Source organism: Anarrhichthys ocellatus, unplaced genomic scaffold (genome assembly GCF_004355925.1).
Source record: "Anarrhichthys ocellatus isolate YVR2014 unplaced genomic scaffold, GSC_Weel_1.0 scaffold22, whole genome shotgun sequence".
NCBI lineage: Eukaryota > Metazoa > Chordata > Actinopteri > Perciformes > Anarhichadidae > Anarrhichthys > Anarrhichthys ocellatus.
This window is the reverse complement of record NW_022280052.1, coordinates 3,984,264-4,005,085: the sequence shown is the minus strand read 5'-3', so window position 1 is coordinate 4,005,085 and position 20,822 is coordinate 3,984,264. Positions and strand designations below refer to the sequence as shown.

General features: G+C 40.6%; 1 protein-coding gene across 1 annotated transcript in view; it reads left to right on the top strand.

The window, feature by feature from the left end:
- Window positions 1-3,123: 3,123 nt before the first annotated feature.
- arid3a (AT-rich interactive domain 3A) overlaps window positions 3,124-20,822 on the top strand; it is a 37,794-nt gene continuing 20,095 nt past the window's right edge. The window contains exons 1-3 of the mRNA XM_031859515.1: window positions 3,124-3,480; window positions 15,858-16,556; window positions 16,659-16,941. Of these exons, the coding sequence (XP_031715375.1) occupies window positions 16,216-16,556; window positions 16,659-16,941 (624 nt within the window). The 5' untranslated portion in view covers window positions 3,124-3,480; window positions 15,858-16,215. The remainder of the gene's footprint in view (window positions 3,481-15,857; window positions 16,557-16,658; window positions 16,942-20,822) is intronic.

The following is a 20,822-nucleotide window of genomic DNA, read 5'->3' as shown; positions in this document are numbered from 1 at the left end:
ATTTTTTTAATCAAGCGATGACCACGATACAAAATATGAAATAGAAGTACCAGTGACACAAATTAGTTGAAGAATTTAGGCTAAAAATGGTAAACTATACCTGAGTGCTTTATTTTTAGAAAGATTGTTGAGTGAATATTAACACATGATCCTCTCTAACTATTTGAAATACGTTTCTAGAGTAGTGGACTTCCACTAGATGGCGTACAAGTACAAAGAAATATGGGCCATTACCAGTGGTGGAGGACGTATTCAGATGCTTTACTACAGTAAAAGTACTAATACCACAAGTCCTGCTTTGAAAATGTTATGTTATTAAAAGTATATAAGTATATTCAGGAAAGTGTACATTGTACATTCTGCATTGAATATGTAATTAAAGTAAACATACTCAATGCAGTGACTGCTATACTAATATTAGATTATGTCATTAGATTATTATGACGCTGTTGTAGTTATTTTAGGTGGAGCTAAAAAAGATACTGCTAATTGATATCCAGCTGGCTTCCTCTCTTAAGGCCCCGTGTTGTGCACATTTAAATGGCCAACGAGATGGAGATCTTTCAATCGTTCAGGATTTCCTTTCAGTTGTAACATCACAAAATACAGACCATCTCATAGTACTAAACGTAACAACTCTAAATGTGCCTCCGTTCATTTCCAGTTGAAAGTGTTTGTGCATGAAGTCAGCTGACAGGAAGTGAACATGGACCCTAGCTGTCGCCTAGCAACACAATTCCATTAAAATGCCCTAAAAAGGAGTGTTTCAGACAAATGGCGCACACAGCTATCAGACTGACCGTGTGAGACAAATATAGAGAGTTTGAACATTAAAGCGTGGAAACGAGTATGATCCTGGAAATGAGCTTCATGTGTCTCCTTTAAGTCTTTTTTTGTGATGTGTTGATTTTGTGTACACCCTAAAAAAAAGTGTTTTTTAAAAGTTTTAAGTTCAAACCAAAATATTCAGAGGGATTTGGCTCGATAGCATGAACTGAAACATTCAAATTTATGATCATATAGATTTATTAATCATTGTCATTTCAAGAAAACAAATGAATCAAATGCATTGTGTTGTGAACACGTGTATCAGATAAGAGAAGTGTTTAGAAGAGGCTTCTTTAAATATACAGAACAAACTATTTTAATATTTGCATGTCAAACACTACGTATTTACATGGAAATAGGACAACTCAACATGCAGTGAAGTGGGCCTTTTCTGTTTATGTGAGTACAGTAAGAATACCATGGTCTCACTAAGAATACTTGTAGTACTTGTAGCAGTAGAAATGAACAATAGGTAGCACACATGATGTAATATGTACTCATTTATGTTCTGCACTTTGTTGTGGTCACTTAAACTTCCGTCACCTATTTTTCTTATTATTCCATTGCTCAACATATTAGTGGTATATTTCATCAGTCAGCGTTTGATTATTTTGATATCAAGACTGAAAATCCGAACACACTTCTTCTCTTGGATGACACTTCATCTGATGAGGCAGCGGGAGGATCATTTTTCAGTTTCAAATATCTCAAGCTCTTCATTTTAGTAAGCAGCTGCAACCAACTACCGACCAGTGAACACTCCAACTGTAAAATCAGCAAGGAAGCTGTCAACAGTTGGCGGTGCTGAGGAGAGAAAGGACCATTTCCAGCAGTGAGTTTATTTAACTTGTGGCTGAATGTTTTCAAAATGTTCTATGAATGGATGGATCCTTTGTTTACTTTGTTTTTACCACTGTAAAATATATATCTAGTCCTTGTGTTTCACATATATGTGACACCTAAATTCAGGCTTACCTTGATTAAGCTGGAAAATGGCTAATTTAATTGTATAGTTTTTGTTGTATTACAGATGTTCTGAACACGTATTTCCTGCTAAAGGTTCTCCGAGCAGTTTTAAATTTTTGAACTATAATAAGATTAGAAAGGCTTTATTAATCCTTAGTGGGGAAACTCATTTGCCACCAAATCAACTCATACATAAAATGTGTTGACTTTTTTTTTTAGTATTTAAAGCAGGTTTTAATTGTTTCACTTTGATAAACATCCGTACCAGCAGTTGTGAGAGCTTTTTGACATTCTGTTGTGTTCAGGTGAGTTCCCCTCAACTAAATAAATCACTTTTCCACCTTCATATTCTCAAAATGAATGTTGTGAAGCTTTCTGAAATTAAATGACACCGTTTATGTTAAACAAAATAAAGCATAACATTAAAAGTCTGTAATACTAAAGGCTTGTTTAATGCAATTAACTGAGTGGTGCTTTACTTTTCAGACTGGTTTAAGCAGTTTTCATACCAAACAGAAATAATCCATTCAGTTGAACAGGGGCTCTCCACCAAGGGACCGTCACCAAAAAACAACACTGAGAGAAAATGTAAATACAATACACAATTATACCACCAGTTCCATGACAGTGATTTACATTGAACAGAAATATAAAAATATGTATATTGCAGACTTCTTTTCTCGATTTTTTCTCGAATGTTTAGAGGCCCGAAGAGGTGAAAGTATTTCTTAAGAATAAACAAAAATTTTAAATTAGAGAAAAGGAAATAAATAAACTACGAATAATTGTAGGGCTGCAACTAACGGCTACTTTCCTTATCGATAGATCTGTAGATGATTTTGCTGCGTAATCAATTAATGCATTGGTCTATGATGTCAGGAAATAGGGAACAATTTGTGTCTGACCAAAATCCTGACAATTGAGAAACTGGACATTTTACAGATTATTTCACATTCTTTACACACATCAACAAAATGATTTTCACATTGATGATTAATCCGTTGTCAAAATAGTTAATGTCGTTTTTTTATCAACTAAAACATTTCAGCTCTAATAAATTGCGAAACTGCTCCTTTTCATTGTTGTTGCCTTAATAATCTTGTGACACACTTGTTGGGAACATATATTTTATATATTTTTGCCAACAATCCGTACAAACGGGTGTGTGGGGGGCCTCTAACACTGCATCTCCACCTATTTTCGCCACTGCAAGCCCACTTTTTAATTCACACCCGTTCACACCTTTGCATTTACGGACATCCCCTGCTGTGTGTGTATGTGTGTGTGCGTGTATGTGTGTGTGTATGTGTGTGTGTGTGTATAGTGGGGGGTATGAGGGGGGAGGTTAGGAATTTGTATCTGATTATTGTTTGTCAACCAATGATCTGACTGTGCTGACCGGAGAATCTCTCCACGCCTCTCCGGGCTGTCTGACTGAACGTTGCGGGTTCTCAAACTCTGAAAACACAATCACACGCAAAAGCCGAATGCGTGGATATCATGCAGTCATATGAAAACACTTCATTTGCAGCTGAAAAACACACGAGCCACCTTTCCTCTTCCTCTTCTTGGTGTTTTTTGCTCAGTGTGTAACCGAAGGGGGGGAGACTGGATTCAGAATCGGGGAAAACAGGAATGCTTTTTTCCGGTTCCAAAGAGTGTAAAAAACAAACGGAAGCCGACGTGGTAAGTTTATATTTCTCTTTATTTTTCATTTGCGTTGTTTTGTAGCCTAATGTATCATTGTCGTTCGCGTGGCTTCCTTCTTTCTGCCGCTTCTCTCTGTGTTCACTCGTCACATACAGGACGCAGCTTTTTTTAATCGATAGTGTACCTTATTGTTAAAGTAGCGGATGCACTCACCTGCCTATTGTCACACGACGAACGTAATGTAGTGTACTGGCACAGCTGGTGTTTCACTTTATTTAAAGGTTTTCTGGCGGTTACACCGAGTTGTTTTTACCGAATCCAGAGTGGCGTATTAAACGTTACTGTCAGTTACTAAACTGTTCAACGGTCGGATTGTTCGCTTGATGTCATGCTCAATCTAAAATACTGTCACAAATGTAACACCATAACTTGGCTACTTGAGTTAATAAAAGCGGATTATTGACAGTATTACCGGGTGCGCTAGCTAGAGGCGAATAAGGGATAAACCAACTGCTAATGGGTTTGCTTTTTAAAATATCAACAATTGCTAATTACAATGATTTTAAAATGATTTAAATGCTCATGGTTGCAGCACGTCCTGTAGAATTTGAACCCACCATTTTTATTTATTTTTTACAACGTCATTAAACATCCTTTCACGTCATTACATCCCATCGCCCTCAACGTGGATGATAAAAAGCCAGTTCATGTGACAGTTTGGTGCGTAAAATGTCATGTTGGCGTTCACAGCAGAAACAGTGAGCTGATTCAGGGATGAAGTTGGCTTTATGAATGGATTTGAAGCTGCTGTTTAGGCTGTTGATCCTGGCATTAATAGTAAAAAAAAAAGTACTTGTAGGCTACTTTACTTTTATACTACTCCATGTATTTGAGCTGTAGTTACTGGTTTCAGATTCTGAATAGTTAGTTATGAAAAAATAAATATATATATGAGTTATGATTTATTATTGTAGGTTATTAAGAAACCCAGTGATATATACATTTGATAAAATGTGGCCCAACCTTTACATTTAAGTGATGCTTACATATAAATGCATCAATAATTGTGATCCAATTAAAATAGATGTATTATTCTGAAACAACTGTTCTGCATAATGAGTAGCCTACTTTTCCTTTTGGTAATTTCGATATATTTTGATTCTAATACTCGCATGACTTTTACTTACAACAGAGTATTTATTCACTGCTGTTTTGCTAGTTTTATTGAATAATATATCTGAGTACTTCTTCCACCACTGCAGAGTGGTAATGTTGTGGTAATGTTGGTTTTTGGCAGGGCAGTATTTTCCAAGGAAGAGGTACACCCAAAATGTCAGCCTGTTCAAGAGCTGAGGTGAAATCCTTCTCAGACGTTGTTATTTCTGTGGAAGTGCATGGCAAAGGTGGATTCGGTGGATAGAGGAGTCTGTCAGCATCTGATAGTGGCTGAGATCAAGACAAGTCCGACATGTCAGGGCAGTGATATGGACACAATGAGCTGCTTTCAGTACTACAGCTGGGTGGTGGGATTCAAAAAGGGCTCAGTATGTCTTCTTACTCTGTGTTTCAGTCTGGTAGGATAAGCCAAGCCAACAAACCTTACAGCCACAACCAAACCAGACTGTTTTTTTTGTGATTGGTGTTAGATAGTTTCTCACCAAGTAGTGGGGGTTGGGGCAGCGCATGCACAGGAAGCTGGTTTGGCTTTAAAGCCTCGTATAGTACTTTGTCTGAATGACCTAAAACATATATGTTGTGAAAGCAGTTGGAAAGTCTGGTTTCAGTGGATAGTTTCATTGTTCTGGTCTCATCTAAATGTGGTTTCGGAGGCTTTCCCACCTCGTCACGATGAGAACTTGAAAGAAGAATAACGTATAGTAGTTTAAAAACAACACAGCCTTTTTATCACAAGAATACAATATATTGTGCCCATCAGTTTCATATGAAACTGAGATGACAGGAACACAGTAATGAAATGTAGATGAGATTTTGAAACCTGGAAACCTGCACCAGAAATCTGGTCGACAGGAGCACGATGGAGAAAAGTTTTCTTTTCGATTTTCCTGGAGAAAGGTTTCCTGGTCGGGTTTTGCTGCTCCTTGTTTCTTATGTAACCGGCCACTTTGGCAGGAAACCAGCCATCGTTTGCCGTTGTGATTTCATCACACTGGACCCGAAAAATTGTGGTTGAAAAAAATAAAACAAATTGTGGCACCTGCTGCTTTCCAATGTGATTATTAAGCACTGAAATTCTTTCAGGCCCTTTTCGCACCCTGCACCCCACCATCCTCCAATCACTACACAGGCTTGACCATTAATTGTCCCACTAATCATTTCGGTCCAATCTGGCATATGGTAACCTGGGGCCATAACTGCACCAGCTCCGTGTTTCCAATGGAGAGAAATACTGCTGCAGCAAGCGAGTGGAGGGCGGTGTTTACATTGTGATTGGCTCATTGTAGATTAGAAACGTATGGCCGGCGAAAAAGTTCAGGTCTTAAAAGGCCTCCCTTTGCTTTTGCATAATGCAGGCTGTACATAATAAGTAACACTCCTTTTTATGAAACTAGGTCTACATAAAGACACTTGTTGTTGCTCTTGATGCGAAGATCTGATGGACGCATGTGTTGTATTTCTGTAGAGACTCTGTAGTTTCCTATCAAAGGGAGGGGTTGAAAAAGTGGCAGACCTTGACTTGGCTATATGTCAATATAATATTTATATTGTGGTTCCACATATTGTAGGACTTTGGTTATTAAACCATGACGTTATAGCCTGACTACTGTGTCTTTGCAGGCTGAAAGGCTGCCGTAATCATGTAATGCAGGCTTCTAAATTGATTGGTCTGTTTCAGTGTATAGAAATGCCCACAACTTGGTCATCTTGCAAACATTTTAGATTGTTATAACTATCTTAATATCTTACGTTTTGCCTCAAGGAAAAGGCTTCACAGTTGACACATTACTAGAAAGTAACTGAAAATGTGCTGTAGAAAAACAAATCTATTCATTTATTCAAAAAGATTACATTTATAGAAACCCAATGCAGTGTTGAAACAGTTGGTCATCATAAAACCAATTGAAAATCATTTTACTAATCAATCACCACCAATCATTTATCAAGCTAAAACCCCCAACACTCGCTGACTTCAGCTTTTCCAATGTGAGGATTAACTACTTTTTTCAGTTTTACAATTTTTTTTTTTTTATAAAGCTTAGAAGCTTAATTTATGGATAGTTTTAAAAAAGAAAGAAAGATAAATTCATCATGAAAATAAGTATTAGTTGCAGCCCTAATTTGATTCTAATTTGTTGCCTTCCAGATTATTATTTTTTTCAGTCTCTCATCATGTCAGATGTGCACATTTAATGAAAACCAAATATCAGCTTGACGTCAGTCTTGCCATAGCTGACATACGTGTTGCTGCTTGGCAATCGGCCATGCCTGTCCTCTCAAAGCTTTGGTGTGTATTTGTAATTTTGTCTTGTTGTTTTGGTGTTGTGTGCTCTTGCTTACTGGAACAGTTCCTTCTCTTGACATATAAACTGGTCCCTGTGGCCTTTTCTCTAATCAAGTGTTTGATGTGACTGTGTTGAATGCAACTCATGTTAACACAAAAGTCTGTGTATGAGGACTTATCATCCCATTTAGATCTAGAGTTCTGTTTGATCAATGTACACATAAAGATGCAAACAGGCCTCCTTATATTTCAACTTTTACAAGCAGAAATCCACACACACCTAATCTCAGCCCGGGGATGTTTAAGCAGCAAGTGTAATATGCAAGTAGCCTCTTCAGTTAGCCTCCGAGTATCGAGGCAGAATGAGCGGCAGTCGCTAGCAGTTGGCCACTAAACTGGTTAGTGGCTGTAAATTAATGACCGACAAACATGCAAAGACAAGACCGACAGGTCTGACACCAGTTTGCTGTCTCATTGTCAAACTATAATCCTTCACAGGAATGTAAAGGCTGTTTTTATGTTATCTTATAAGAGCGTGGGCGTTGCCTTAAGGCCTATTGTGTCACTTGAATGTTTCAGCAATAGCCCACCTGTAAATATCAGCCTAAATTGTATCAGTCAAAGTGAGTGATGTGTGCCCACACCACACGTTTCCCTGCCATTAAAGGAGCGGGAAGCAGCGTGGCTTGGCTGGTTTTCAGCTGTTCCTGTGCCAAAAGCTACATTTCTGAAGGGCCTGTTCGGCACGTGGGGGTTGAACTCTGTTATCCTGCCAAAAAATGCAGGAAAATTGACTTCACTGCTTGGGCCGGAGCCACGGGGGAATCCCAGCAGGGCTGACGGTGACGCAGGCAGAGAGCGGACTACGAAAGGGTTTGAGCTTTTGGGATGCCCTGCAGTTCCTGAACTGAGCTGCTAGTGCAGTCGTAGGCTTTGGGTTTTCAGTCAGCGGTTGACCGCAATCTATCCTGGTACTTGTCTGCCTGGAAACCAGCTAACAGCTGCAACATGCTGGCATGTCCATCAAACCTGAAGCATTTGCTTTGGCTGGAAGCCTGCCCAAGCAATCAAAAGCTAATTTACTCAGAGCCATGCCAAATGATACGCATCCTTGATGGGTTTTTATTAGGCAGAGTGAAGGCATAATTCAATTATAATCCACATTTAACACAGACGTAACTGTTGCTGTTCTGGATGTCTCCATGTACAATGCACAGAAGTCTTTATCTAAGATTTCCACTCATGCATCACCCCTCTGCAGACAAAAGACTCAATTGTTAAAGATCACAATGCAGTGACGTGACTGCACAGTCACCATATAATCAACATGATAATCCAGTTTGGGACCCCACCCCACTTCCCCGCACTAGAGGAACTGTCATCACACGGTCAGTTCAGAGTTAAAATAGCAGTGCATTGAGCAGCGTCATGCAGCCTCCTGAACCACAATTTTTATGGCAAAGTCTGCTCACATGAGGAGCAATATTAGTCATTTATGTAAGTTGTAGAGGCATTAAGGCAGTGAATTAGTTTCCCCTATACAATCATCACATGATTTTTCTGGTAAAACCACTAATACAGGAAGCAATAAGATTGAGTAATACAAGAAGAAGTTATGATGTACAGAGACAACTGTACAAAACTAATCCATTACAATCAAGATTGTGTCAGAAAGGTGTTGATTGAAGTACAAGGAACAAAAGGTCCGTAAGACAAACTAACGTCATTGTTGTCCTTTAGTAGCGACTATCTTTGCCTCCTTTTAGAGTGGCCTGTGTTTCTCTACCAGAGCTGTCATCAAATGAGATTCATGCTTGCTCTCATAATACTACAGTCTACAAGTGAAGCTATAGCACGGTTAGGTCAATATCCACCACTGGACATAAATGCCAGCAGACGTTTTCAGCTGAATTAGCAGGGACTTTTTTTTTTTTTTTTACATGAAACTATAAAGTCTGATATCTTTTCCTGCTGTTAGAGGAAGTCCTTCCATATAGCAGAGTTCAAATGTGTTGTACGTTTCCCCTGTGGGCTGTCGTATAATTACTTGTCTATACACGTTCTATATTATACTTCAACCCACATGGAAATGTTTTGTTCCACTTGTAGTGATTCTGTGTGTTTTTAATGTTTACTGATATTTATTTACATTAATCACACATAGCTGATGTCTTGTGCCAATATTCAACATAACATTTTAGTTTTTAATACCACAAGTACTTGTTCCTGTCCTATTGTGGGACACACAAGTGGAAAAGACACCAACCATTGATGCTGCTTGCTACTAATCTAGATAGTAGAGGAAATGTAGCTTTTTTTCTAATATTGTACTCTGTGTAAAGTGTTATAGAGAAGAGCACCAGACAAATGCATGCATGGAATTCAAATTTCCCTGCAAGGTATCTACCAGCACAGAGAGAGGCCATTTTTCTTTCATTTCCTTCACTTATTTCCAAGTGGAAACCACTTGAATCCAGACTTTTTCTCATAAATGCTGTAACATCAGTTGCTACAAATCACTTTGAGCCTCACTGGCTTGCCCGGCTGAATCCTGTTGCTTGATAGATAGCCACAGAAGTGGATCACTGGATTATTTTTGCTCTATGCCCACTTCATTTATGGCATAGCTGGGGCTAATCAGATTTGGCTCACTGTGTTGCCTTTGCTCGCTGGAAGAGGTCAATGGAAAGTGCGTGACGAGCCTGTTCGACACTTCCTCAATGATCTTGTTGTTGGTGCAGTGAGGCTCAATGGAGCCTGTGTTATTGCCTTGCGAGGTAATACTGCAAGGAATGTGAGTGAGGGACACATAATCAAGACCAGCACCACTGACCAACTTCTTGTTTTTGTGCTTTTTTCCCCCTTTTTATGTAGAAAGGGTCATGAATGGCTACGGTTTTACTGCAGTCACTTCTGTCATATCCAATGCGAACCAGTGTTTACATGGAGAGTTAATGCTTTCAGCAAAACAATTTAAAAACAACGTTTTGATTAGAGTGCAATGTCATTTTAAATAATGTGAAGGCATTTTATTCAATTCTATTCACCTATAAATTAAAGAAGCATTTCGTTTTTCAGATAGAGACATTTTCCCTGTCAGTCATTGGCCTCTCAGTGAGATCTTGACTGTATGTGAATTGAATCTTTTTTCCAGGTTCACAACATAGTATTGGACACATGGCACTAATTTCTGTTATAACATTTACTCCTCATACCCCTTTAGATTTATTAACAAGACCTGTGGTCATGTCTTTTACCCCTGAGGTCTTCAATATCTTTTATAATACGGTCACATGTAGGGAGTACAGAATCTTTAAAGATAAACCCCTCTGAATTATATTGTGGCAAATTGATTTTGGACAACACTAATAGTTTGTAGCTCACAGTATTTGTAAAGTTTCGGAGGTCAAATAACATGTTGTGCTGCAAACTGCATTGTAATGAATAAACGGATATGTTCAGGTGTCAGCGTTGGATGACATTTACAAAATAAAATACCTGACTTTCTGCCGCCACGACGGTTGGAAATCAACAGAGAAGTATCCCATTTGTCCAGGAGTGTATGTGTTGATAACATCAGTACAAAGCCTGTTTCACTACTTTGCATAACATTACAGTATAGTACACACTGACAAACGGTGCATGACAAGTGTTGAGCGTTGATAATATGATAAAACCTGACTTCAACTCCACACATTTACTGTACCCTGAAGCTGGTTGTGTTAGGAATAATCTGTAGACTCCGAGTCAGGTTGGAGTCTTTTATTCAAAACAGGTCTAGCATGAGCATAAAGATAATTTGTTAAAGAAAGTACAGTGCAACACGTACATCAACGGAAATTCCAAGGAAGACATTAATGGTACTACCCAAACTGATTTACACGTGATCTCTAGGGAGCGAAGTGCAGGAAACGCCAGCAAAAGAGTGCTTATAGCACCCGAGATGGAGACAAAACAACATGTGGGTTACCACTTTAAGAATCTAGCTCTCATTTTCCAGTAAACCAGGACAGAGAGGCGTTCATTCAAATACCCAGTCTCACACCCGGTTCATCTCAAAATGACCACACAGCTTTTTCAGGCAGAGTGGTTTGTTCTTTCAGTACATCAAGGAAATGACAGACTTTTATTCCTAATGTTGAAGAGCAAGATGTATCTGCACTGACGCACGGAAACAAAACTACCTACAGAGAAAAACTCTGGTGTTAATGTCTGTGTTGCCCTATGAGTACTTCTATACTAGTTTGTAGCACACATGATGGAATCACCATGTGTGAATTATAGGGCCACAACAATGAATTGCTGCACATTCACCGTACTAAGTATTGTGTCATTAGCAGGCTCTGAAGCTCTTTCTAGAGTACATTCAACAGGCTATGTGTCTATGCAAGCAGCCAGTCCTATATGTTATGTGTGCATACATGTGCACAAGAGACCCACACATGTATGTGAGGCGGTGTGGGTCTCTATCTCGTTGGAGTTAGACCCTTACCTCTCCTTCTTATCACTCTGTCCTGTTTGCTCAGACCTTGCAATGTTCTACCTCTCAAATGTGGGTTTAGAAAAAAAGGAGGTTTAACCCATTAGCTCTCGTAGTTTCTACTTTACCCTTTATTCAGCCAACTGTCAAAGTTTATTTTCCGTTGGCTCCCCTCTGCCACCCGTACCAGTCTCCCTTCAGCCAATGAGTCCTAATGGTCTTAGTCAGCTGTTTTCTATGCTGTATAAAGATCTTTATTGCAATGTGGGATTATATCATATCCTGAGGTTCAACAGTCTGTTATTGTCCCCCTGCCCTCCCCATGAGGTCAGAGGTCACTGTGGTGTATAGAGCAGAAGTCCTGAATGCTGGTAGGGATTCACTGTATTGCTCAAAGACAGAGAGGGTGGAGGCTTGAGTCTGATACTCATAGTTCAAGTGCCCCCCAAAGTCTGTCGTCAAATGTAAAGTCAAGCATAAGGGAGGGACTTTATGAATGTGAGAGAGAGAGAGACAACATGTCAGACAGCTAACAGACCAGCAGGCAGCGCTTAGGTGAAGCAGTTGATGGCTGTCAGATAGAAGACACTTTAAATCAAACATTGCTTTTAGCTGTGTTATTGTTTTGCATGAAGAGTGGTCTTCATATTGACTAGAACCGCCTTAAAAAACCCCCATATGTCAGCCATCACAGCATGATTTACATTTATCCTTTGGTCTTTAGTAAACACAAGATGCCAAGTAGTCATATTGATTTTAGAAAGCCTTCATAAAGGTCTGGCAATGGAATTGCGGAGGAAATCCTCTATTAGTCTGCAAAGTATTTCCTTAGCTATTAAATGGCCTTTACCACAGCTACTCAGATATGGTGAATGTTGCAGTGATGGGGTGAAAAACATGAAGCAAGTAGGTTGCTGTAATGCTGTAAAAGCACTTTGACTGGCAGAAACAATGAAACCTGTCTGCTTTCAGACCACAGCAGCAGCTTTCTCATAATTCATTTTTTTCTGTTGGTCCATGCAACAGTTTTTGAACAAAGCGGAATTTCCCAAAAATAGCTGGTTACTGTCCCAAATGGTAGATAAGGTAAAGAAATTACCCAAAGTACAGTGGTGATTTCCCACCCAGGCTACAGTATAAAGGAGATCCAGCAGGGGATTTTAAGCGGTTTCATCCCTGGACCACTGAGACTGCTTGGTTCACTGAGCTGTGGTTTGGATATTAAAAGCTCATTCTAGCAAAGGTCTGTTCAATCCTAATGTGAGAGAACCTCCAGACATTTTGTTGCACCCAAAGGGGTTGGTGTGGCTCCACCAGCTTCCTAAAGCATTGTTAACTAGCTCTGTTCGTAAATCAGTATCTGGCGGACACATTTGTCTTTGGATAGTCCTCTTTACATGTTTTCTAGTACTGTGTTTTCATGTATTCTTGTTAGTACATGCTTATATCAATGTCATATGTAAAAGGTTGTATAAGCATCAAACCATCATTTAGGGAAGTGGGTGGGTGGAGGCGGGTTGTGGGCTGGGGGTTGGGGGACAAGGGACGTGCAATGTAATTTTCACCATCTAGCGTGTAGGAAATGGTGATGTCTGTGATGAACCGTGGCATGAAACCGTAGCGACCACTTCTGCTTCCCTCTGCACAGGAAGAGTCAAATGAAAAGCTTTGTTGTAATCACTTCTGTCTTTGAAATTATATTTATGACACACACTGAGAGAGAGAGAGACACATGGTGTCAGAGCCAGTATGGTTTTGGGGCTCAAACATGGAGTGAAACTTGTGCTGATTCGCACAAGTTTAAAGTGTGGCTACTAACGTGTTGGTTAGTGAGAATTGTATAATATATTGTGCACGTACAAGCAGTTTCATGTACGGGCTGTTCTGAAGTGAGTTTGCCTCATGTTCCTTAATGCAAAATAAATGGATAGATCTTGGTTTTGCCCACCGTCATCCTGTTTAAACTGGCACTATTCTCCATCCGGCAACTGTAGCCATTCAGTCGTGCCTCTATAGCCCTTAAAGAATGTAATGAATCAATATTGCATCTGCTCCGTCAGTTGTCACTTCCTTCACACAGGTTTTACAGCTCTTGTTTCCTTGCGCAACACTTCTCGTACATGCAGCTAATAGAGGGTGACTGAAATATTTCTTCCTGTGCATGCTGGGGTTTATCATTGACTGTTGACAAAAGATTTTGTCGACGCGTTGCATTTTATTAAACACTTTTTAAGACTTTTTGCCGTAGTGGCAGACCCTTAGAAGTACATTTTGTGGCTCGGGCATCTGGTTGATCAGAGGGTGTCAACTGTATGCTGATTGCTGCCGGTTGGCCGTTCCGTGGGGACTGAGGGTATTTGTCGTCTCGGTTTCCTTCAAACTTGCTATTGTGATTCAGCCATTGTGATTCTGCCTGACCACATATAAACCAACTGTGGCCGTTGGTACACAATTTATGAGGTTACTCAGCTTTGAGGCGTGGAGATGACTAAATGAGAATGCATCATGGGGAAAGGCGCATTAACATATCTGACTCTAATTACTCCACCATACCTGTGAAATGCTGGTATGATTCTCTGTGTAATTCCAGTGAGCCACATGAGCGCATGCAGGAGAAAAACAAGCCTGTTTCCCTGTAGCCTCCCAAGAACAATATCCCTTCATGATTATTTCCTCATTGCAGTGTGATGATCAGGTGTAATGTGGGCAGGGACTGCAGTGGTGGCCACATTGTAGACAGGTTAGCGTGGCTGGTTGTATGTAGTAGTAACTGGTGTCCTAGAGTTTCCCCATGGGATGTGGTCTTCATCTTGCCTCAAGGAGCTGCTGACTCAAAAATGATTTGTGAAACCTTGTTCCACTTGAAAGGGTTTCATGACTCTGATCATGCTGTTTCAGAGGCTTCTTTTGCACTTAGACATAATATAAAAAATGTGGTTGAAACATTAATGCCTTATAAATTGTCTTTCTTATTTGTTGCTCAATTATACTAATGGCAAAAATCATCTCTCAGTGCAAGAGTAAAATTCAAAATGGTCAGAGGGAGTTTGCTAAAATAATGATATGAAAGACATCTGACATCTTTTATTTGTGGAGTCTCCTGACGATATGCTTTTTCTTCATATCACTAGTTAGATGTTTCTGAATATTGGTGAAAAGGTTTGTTTTCCAACTACCTCAAACCAAAATCAGTACAGGGTGGTTGAGTTGCTTCTATTAGTGATTCAACTTTAACTGTATCTCATTCATGCTTTCATCCAGAGTGCACTCATGTGTAAGAAGTGCAATGCAAAACCTGAAGTTTTTGAAAGTACAAGATCAGGGCAGGTGGTGGCGACACGTTCACGTATTAGTCAGCATAGATGAGATGAGTGGTGGCGTACAGTCACAGCTGCCTCCTGTCATGACTGGCACTTCAGCAGGTCCAGCATCTGCACTTGAAATGAATTTCCTCTCTGCCTGACTGATCTGAGCTTCAAACCCAGACTCCTTAACATTTGTAACACGCTCTGTGTAAACCGAGTGGGCAGAGCGTTACTCCCACTCCGTAGAGCTGTAGGTGTGATCACTGTGGTGTTGTAACAGTTGACTATAGGGAACAGATTGATGCAAGCATGTTGAAGCTCATTGCTTATAACAGACACTGCTTTGCATACCTGAGCACTCTTGGGAACAGGTATGTCGGAGAAGCATTACTGCCGACAGATGTTGCATGAAAACTCCCCGCTGTGTCTCTACACTTGAGACAGTGTTGACTGGTAGGCTGAAATTAATCTTGGCTTTGACCCAACCAGGTGAAGAAAGCGATGGTTCTGTGATTTCATTTCCTCTTGTTGTTGAGGCTCAAACACTCTGTCCTCCTGTGTGAACGGCCTGTCTGGTCTGGTTTTTTTGTATAAGTAACCGTGCACATGTTGCACAACTGACAACTCGGAAAGTGCCTCTTTATGCTTCACATGGATTTCAGACTGAAGTGAGCATTTTTGTTTGTGAAATTGGGTATTTTCTTCTCTTTTAAAGTCGTGATTTAAGTTGACAGGGCGGCTCTGTAGTCATCGCACTACTTTACAAAACTTCAGTCAGGATATTAATAGTCATGAATCTAAAGGTGATTGATCAAGTTCCCCAAATAATTTGTTGGAGTTTTTCCTGCCGTATCATCCCTTAACATGATATATCGCTTTATATAAAGTGTGTTTGCAAAACAGGAAGACAAAGTCAATGCAATTAGAAAAATCAAAATGACACCATATACAAACTGAGACTTTTGGTTTTGGATTCATCACAACTGTATCATGTCGGAGGAGCAAGAGAAGATGTCCGCTTTAGTGATTGGCTAATGAATGGAAAGTTTAAAAATAGAGACATTTTTGATGATGAACAAAAAGCTGTTGCCCTTCGACTGAAGGTGCTGATGCTAACAAAAAGTGGGGAAGTAGCAGTCTGACACTTCTTATTCTTTCTCTCCCTCAGGTCTTTGTAGTCTGTCAGCATACTCGTGTCCTCCTACCTTCACTTCCGCTACTTGTGCCTCACTGAACACTTTGATACAAGAAAGAGTCCTCTTGTCTCCAGAACTGCAGCCGACCTTTCTCAGAACTCAGACCAACCACCTCTTCCTCCTCTTCCTCCTCCTTCCACTTCAAAACTAAAAACCTTCCAACATCCAGCCTGCTGCTAGCTGCTACACCACAGACACGGTTGGCAATCGCTCTTCCTGTGCAGAAGGGTTGACCAACCAACGTCCCCGGACTGGCCCCGGACTGGTGCTCCTTCAGTGGGGGAGGGAGGGGAAAGAAGGCCGCTGAATTCCGCGCCGCTTTCCCCGGGGATGAAGCTGCAGGCTGTCATGGAGAACCTGCACAGGCAGCAGAGGGCCAAGCTGCTGATGGAGCAGCAGCTACAGCAGCAAGTTGCCGCCCAACACACTCAGGTCCGCACAATTGTTGGAGGAGGGGATGAGCCAATGGGGAGCCCGGCCCCTGAGGCGGAGCAGGCCCAGATGGCAGCACTGGCAGCCATGCGTGCGGCAGCGGCCGGGCTGCAGAGGGTGTCGGACAGCCCCATGTCAGATCGCAGCAGCGGTGGCGAGGACGAAGGTGACAATGATGACAATGAAAACGGGGAGGAGCATTACAAGGACATGATGGGGTCAGATGAGGAGGAGCAAATGTGAGTACTGAATGTCTTTGTTCAATTTGCCCTGAAACATGTAATCTGTGCCAATGGCACTCTTCCTTGACCTCTGGAATATTCTGTTTTTAATACACACAGCAAACAGAAATGGGACGAGGAAGACTTTGAAGGCGAGATGGAAGAAGATTTTGATGATGACCTGGCGGAGGAGGGTCTGCCAACGGGCCATGCCGCGGTGGCTCCCGGGAAGGGCATCCTCCTGCTGCCCCACCGACAACTCCATCCCCACTCCCAGCTGCTGAAAGCCCGTCCAAGTGTCGACCAGGAGCCCCGCTTAGCCATCCTGCCTCCCCACGCGACGCACAGCCATCTAGGCGGGCAGGACCATGGAGACTGGACCTACGAAGAGCAGTTCAGACAAGTAAGATGCCCTCGTATTTCTTCATTTACCTCATGCTCTACTGCCTGGTGTGTTTTAATTTACAACTACATGTAAATGAACATTGCTACTGTAGATTCAGTCATGTCAAAGTCTGCAGCTTTGACTCTTGCAGTCAGGTTGTCACTGTGAAGAATCATATCAGCTAGATCCCTAAAAAAGTCTGCTGCTGTAGCACACTAAGGATACAGATAAATCTAAAATGTTTGTTGACCAATGAGTCACATCTGGCCTTTGCACCCCTCACATCAGGTCACTTTCCAAGCTGAAGAAATGGGCCAGTGTAGGAAATTAAGACCAGCCAGACGTTGATGAACCCTACGCTGAGGCTTTTAAGTTTGTCTTTGCCACCTGACATTCTGGCACGGTACATCTGTTAAAGGTTCTGGTATAAAACTGGCAGAGCAGCTTAGTGCCTGGTAAGACTTGACATTTACCAATCACTGTGGCCTGAGAGTGAGATGACTGCTAGCTGAGGCAGAGAAGCTGAGGGCAGGGAGAGGGGAGGGTGCATTTTAACAGATTTACCATGCTGGCGTTTACTGTAAACATGCTAGTGGGCTGGATATTATGAGGGAGGCCCCGGTGTAATAAGAAGGGCCGTTTACATGAAGGGATTTAAGTCTGTCAACAAGTTCAGATGGAGTGCTGCTGCTGATTTAAAAAAAAAAAGACTGAGAGACAAGGGAACAGAGGAACAAAGTAAAATCAACTCACTGTTCACCACTGCCGATAAAAAAAAAAAAAAACAACTAAAAACTTGTTCCATGATACCCAATTTCTTATACATTTTCTGCCATATTTGCCATCACATAGTTCATATTCATCTCATTTCCAAAAAACATTGATTCGTACCATTAGTACAATATAAAATGCTGTGTAAATGTGTTGGAGATGGTAATAGTATCCATTATTGAATCAATTTATCAGTTAAACCCTTTCAATTATCCTTGTCTAAAAACTAAGGCTGCTAGACTGTGATTAAATGTGGCATACTGTATAACTAAGCCTCCGTTTTATGCAAAACCAGCTGATACGACATAATGGAAACTATTATTATCATTCAAGCACACCTGTAGTCCTGTAGCAATATTTCAAGCTATAAAACATTTGAAAGTATGAGCAGCAGCTTGCTTTTACATTTTACTAAACTCTTTTAGAAGAGCAAACTGGTTTAGGAATTGCCCAATCGCCAAGTCCTGCCCCTCGAACACAGACTGGCCAATCTTAGCGTAGCATTGGCCGGCTCTGACTAGGGGTCCGACAACTAACCGTCTCTGCTCTATAAACTCTCAAGCGATCGTTTCAGATTTTCTTCATTTTCATGCTGCTTTTGTTGGATTTTGCGCTAGTCGTGGTTAAAGGCTGTGTTATAATGATACTCAATACCCGGAGAGGTTGGAAGGAGATATGCCTTTCTAAAATGTTTCTACGTTAAAACCTTTGGAGCTAACATTAGCAGAGTATGTTACACATCGTTTACTAGCATTAGCATCTGTGCTACGCTAACTACTAAAAGTATACTGAATGTATACATATGCTGCTTTGGGTTTTTAATTATTGTAACAATGAAATAAGACCTATTCTGCTTTACAGGAACAGTGTTGTTCCTAAATTACATTATGTTCTGTCGAGATCACCAGGTGATGTGGTGGTTCCCTTTTACACTGTGATCTGTAGCTTTAGTTTCTATCTTTATCTTCTTAACCGTTTTTGCTGCTGAATCAGTTTGACAGAAAGGATATAGCCTTCAAACGAATATTGTAGACCCTTCTGTCTGCTTTTCTCTGAAATCACTTTTTTGTTATCCCAAAAATTGGATGATATTTATCTAGGAAGTGCAGTTAGTGACAGTGTGGCTCCACGGCAGCTTTGACAGCTTGACGTAGTAGCTGTCCAGCGGTGGGTGGACATAGAAATTTAGAAATTGACATTGATGCCTTCAGTATGTTGGAGGTAAACAACTTAAACCCAACCATGTGCTTCATTTTTAAACCTAACCATGTATTCTGTAATTTAAGGCCTGTTTTTTTGTAATTACACAGCATATGGAATATAACTCCTCTAAAACCTACACTCTGCTTCTCTAAATAGTCCACCCCTCCCCCTGTAAAGCCATGTGGGGATAACTTGAATTGATACTCTCAACAGTTGGTGGCTTTCATATGTCAGGTAGGAACATTTTTATCATTACATGTCAGTCAGTCGCTGACGGTTATATAATCAAGTCAGCCAGAATATTGGCTGTTAAGATAGAGTTACCTCATCCACAGTTGATTGAAAACGATGTCACGCCCACACAATGTCAAACTTCTCCTACTAAAGTGGGACAAAGCAGAGCGGAAGACCAAGCTGCATGCTGACATTTAAAACCTGCATGCTGACATATCGGGAACAAAGCAACAACGGTCACATCTGTTTGCCGGGAGTCTTGGCTCTCAACCTCAGTGCTGCTTATAGTGTATAATGTGGTGAATACAGGATTTTAGTCGTGCACATTATTCACACAGGACTCATTTGGCCCTTGGATGATTACTGTGATTAGTAATAATTGCAGCTTTAGTGATTATAATGCTCCGTGACTGTGCTGTGTAAAGCAAAAGTGGGCGACCTGTTATGACTAAGACAGTCTGCCCCCTGATAATTCAAACCCAAATCAAACTCAGTAATATCAGCTTATATTTGGTTGGTGCCATTTTTCATCTGCTTCTTCCTTTTTTTTAATCTGAAACCGCCATTTGTGGTTTCTTCTTGTCATGGGAAAGAAGACAGTTAAGTCTACAGACCACAGTTTCTTAATGCATTTTCAGTGCAAACTTGATCGGTGGAGGTTAAGAAATGTAAAATGTTGAAATTATATTGTAATGTGTGTAATAGTGGTGAGTCATAAAAGCCCAAAGCAAAATGTCATAACTTACTTTGGCTGCACGCAAGCACATGTACAGCTGGCTGAAACATCCCCAAAAAATTAAATATGGTGCAGCCATCAAGATGAGGAAAACTTCACCCGAAATCACTCGAACACACAAAAACAATCATAATTGGAGCTTCAAAAAGTTAATTGCTATACCTGACAAGCTCTCATAAGCTGAAACAGAGTTATCATTTCACTATTGTTTAAAATGCCGTGCTACCTACCTTGCTCTTACACATTAATGTTGAGTATTCAGCTGTTGCATGTTGAGGCAGAAGTGCAATAGAGAGTTAAGTCAAACTATGAACTCATGCATTAGCCTAGCAGTCCATTTTTATCATAAAACTCTGTGACTACAGACAAATAGTGTAGAAACAGCACTCCTTAACAACTGGATAAGGCCTCTGTGTTTTGGGCATGGGACACATCTGGTTGCAGGTGGGCTTTCCATCTCAGTCATAATTGTGTATCTCTTTTTTAATTACACACACAAATGAAAATATTTTTAAGTACTTACAAGTAAGTAAGTATTATAAGTATTTTAAAGAGCGGACAAGAGATGTAATTGGTTATTCTTAAATTTAGCGTTCCATGCAGTTGCATATGAGCTGAATCTTTAAAATATGTGTACCCTTTAACCAGTACTGGTCATATTGTTTGCTCTTGTCTACATAACAAAATGGCATAAATGCAATGCATATTTTTTTCACTTTCGAAGATTATATCTCCAAGAATAATGGGAGAAAGTCAAGATCTCCTGCATTGTGAGCACCCATAACTTACTCTAAGTCTCATGTGTTCTGGAGTTAAACGCGTTTTGTAGGGCACACTGAGTGGGGAGGAAGGGGTTAAGGCTGTACAGTTTATTTTGTGCAGGTAGGTGGAGGCTGTTGGAATGTGCCTGAGGGAGGGTGATAATGTGGCCACTGGGAACCCAGATCCTCAGCAG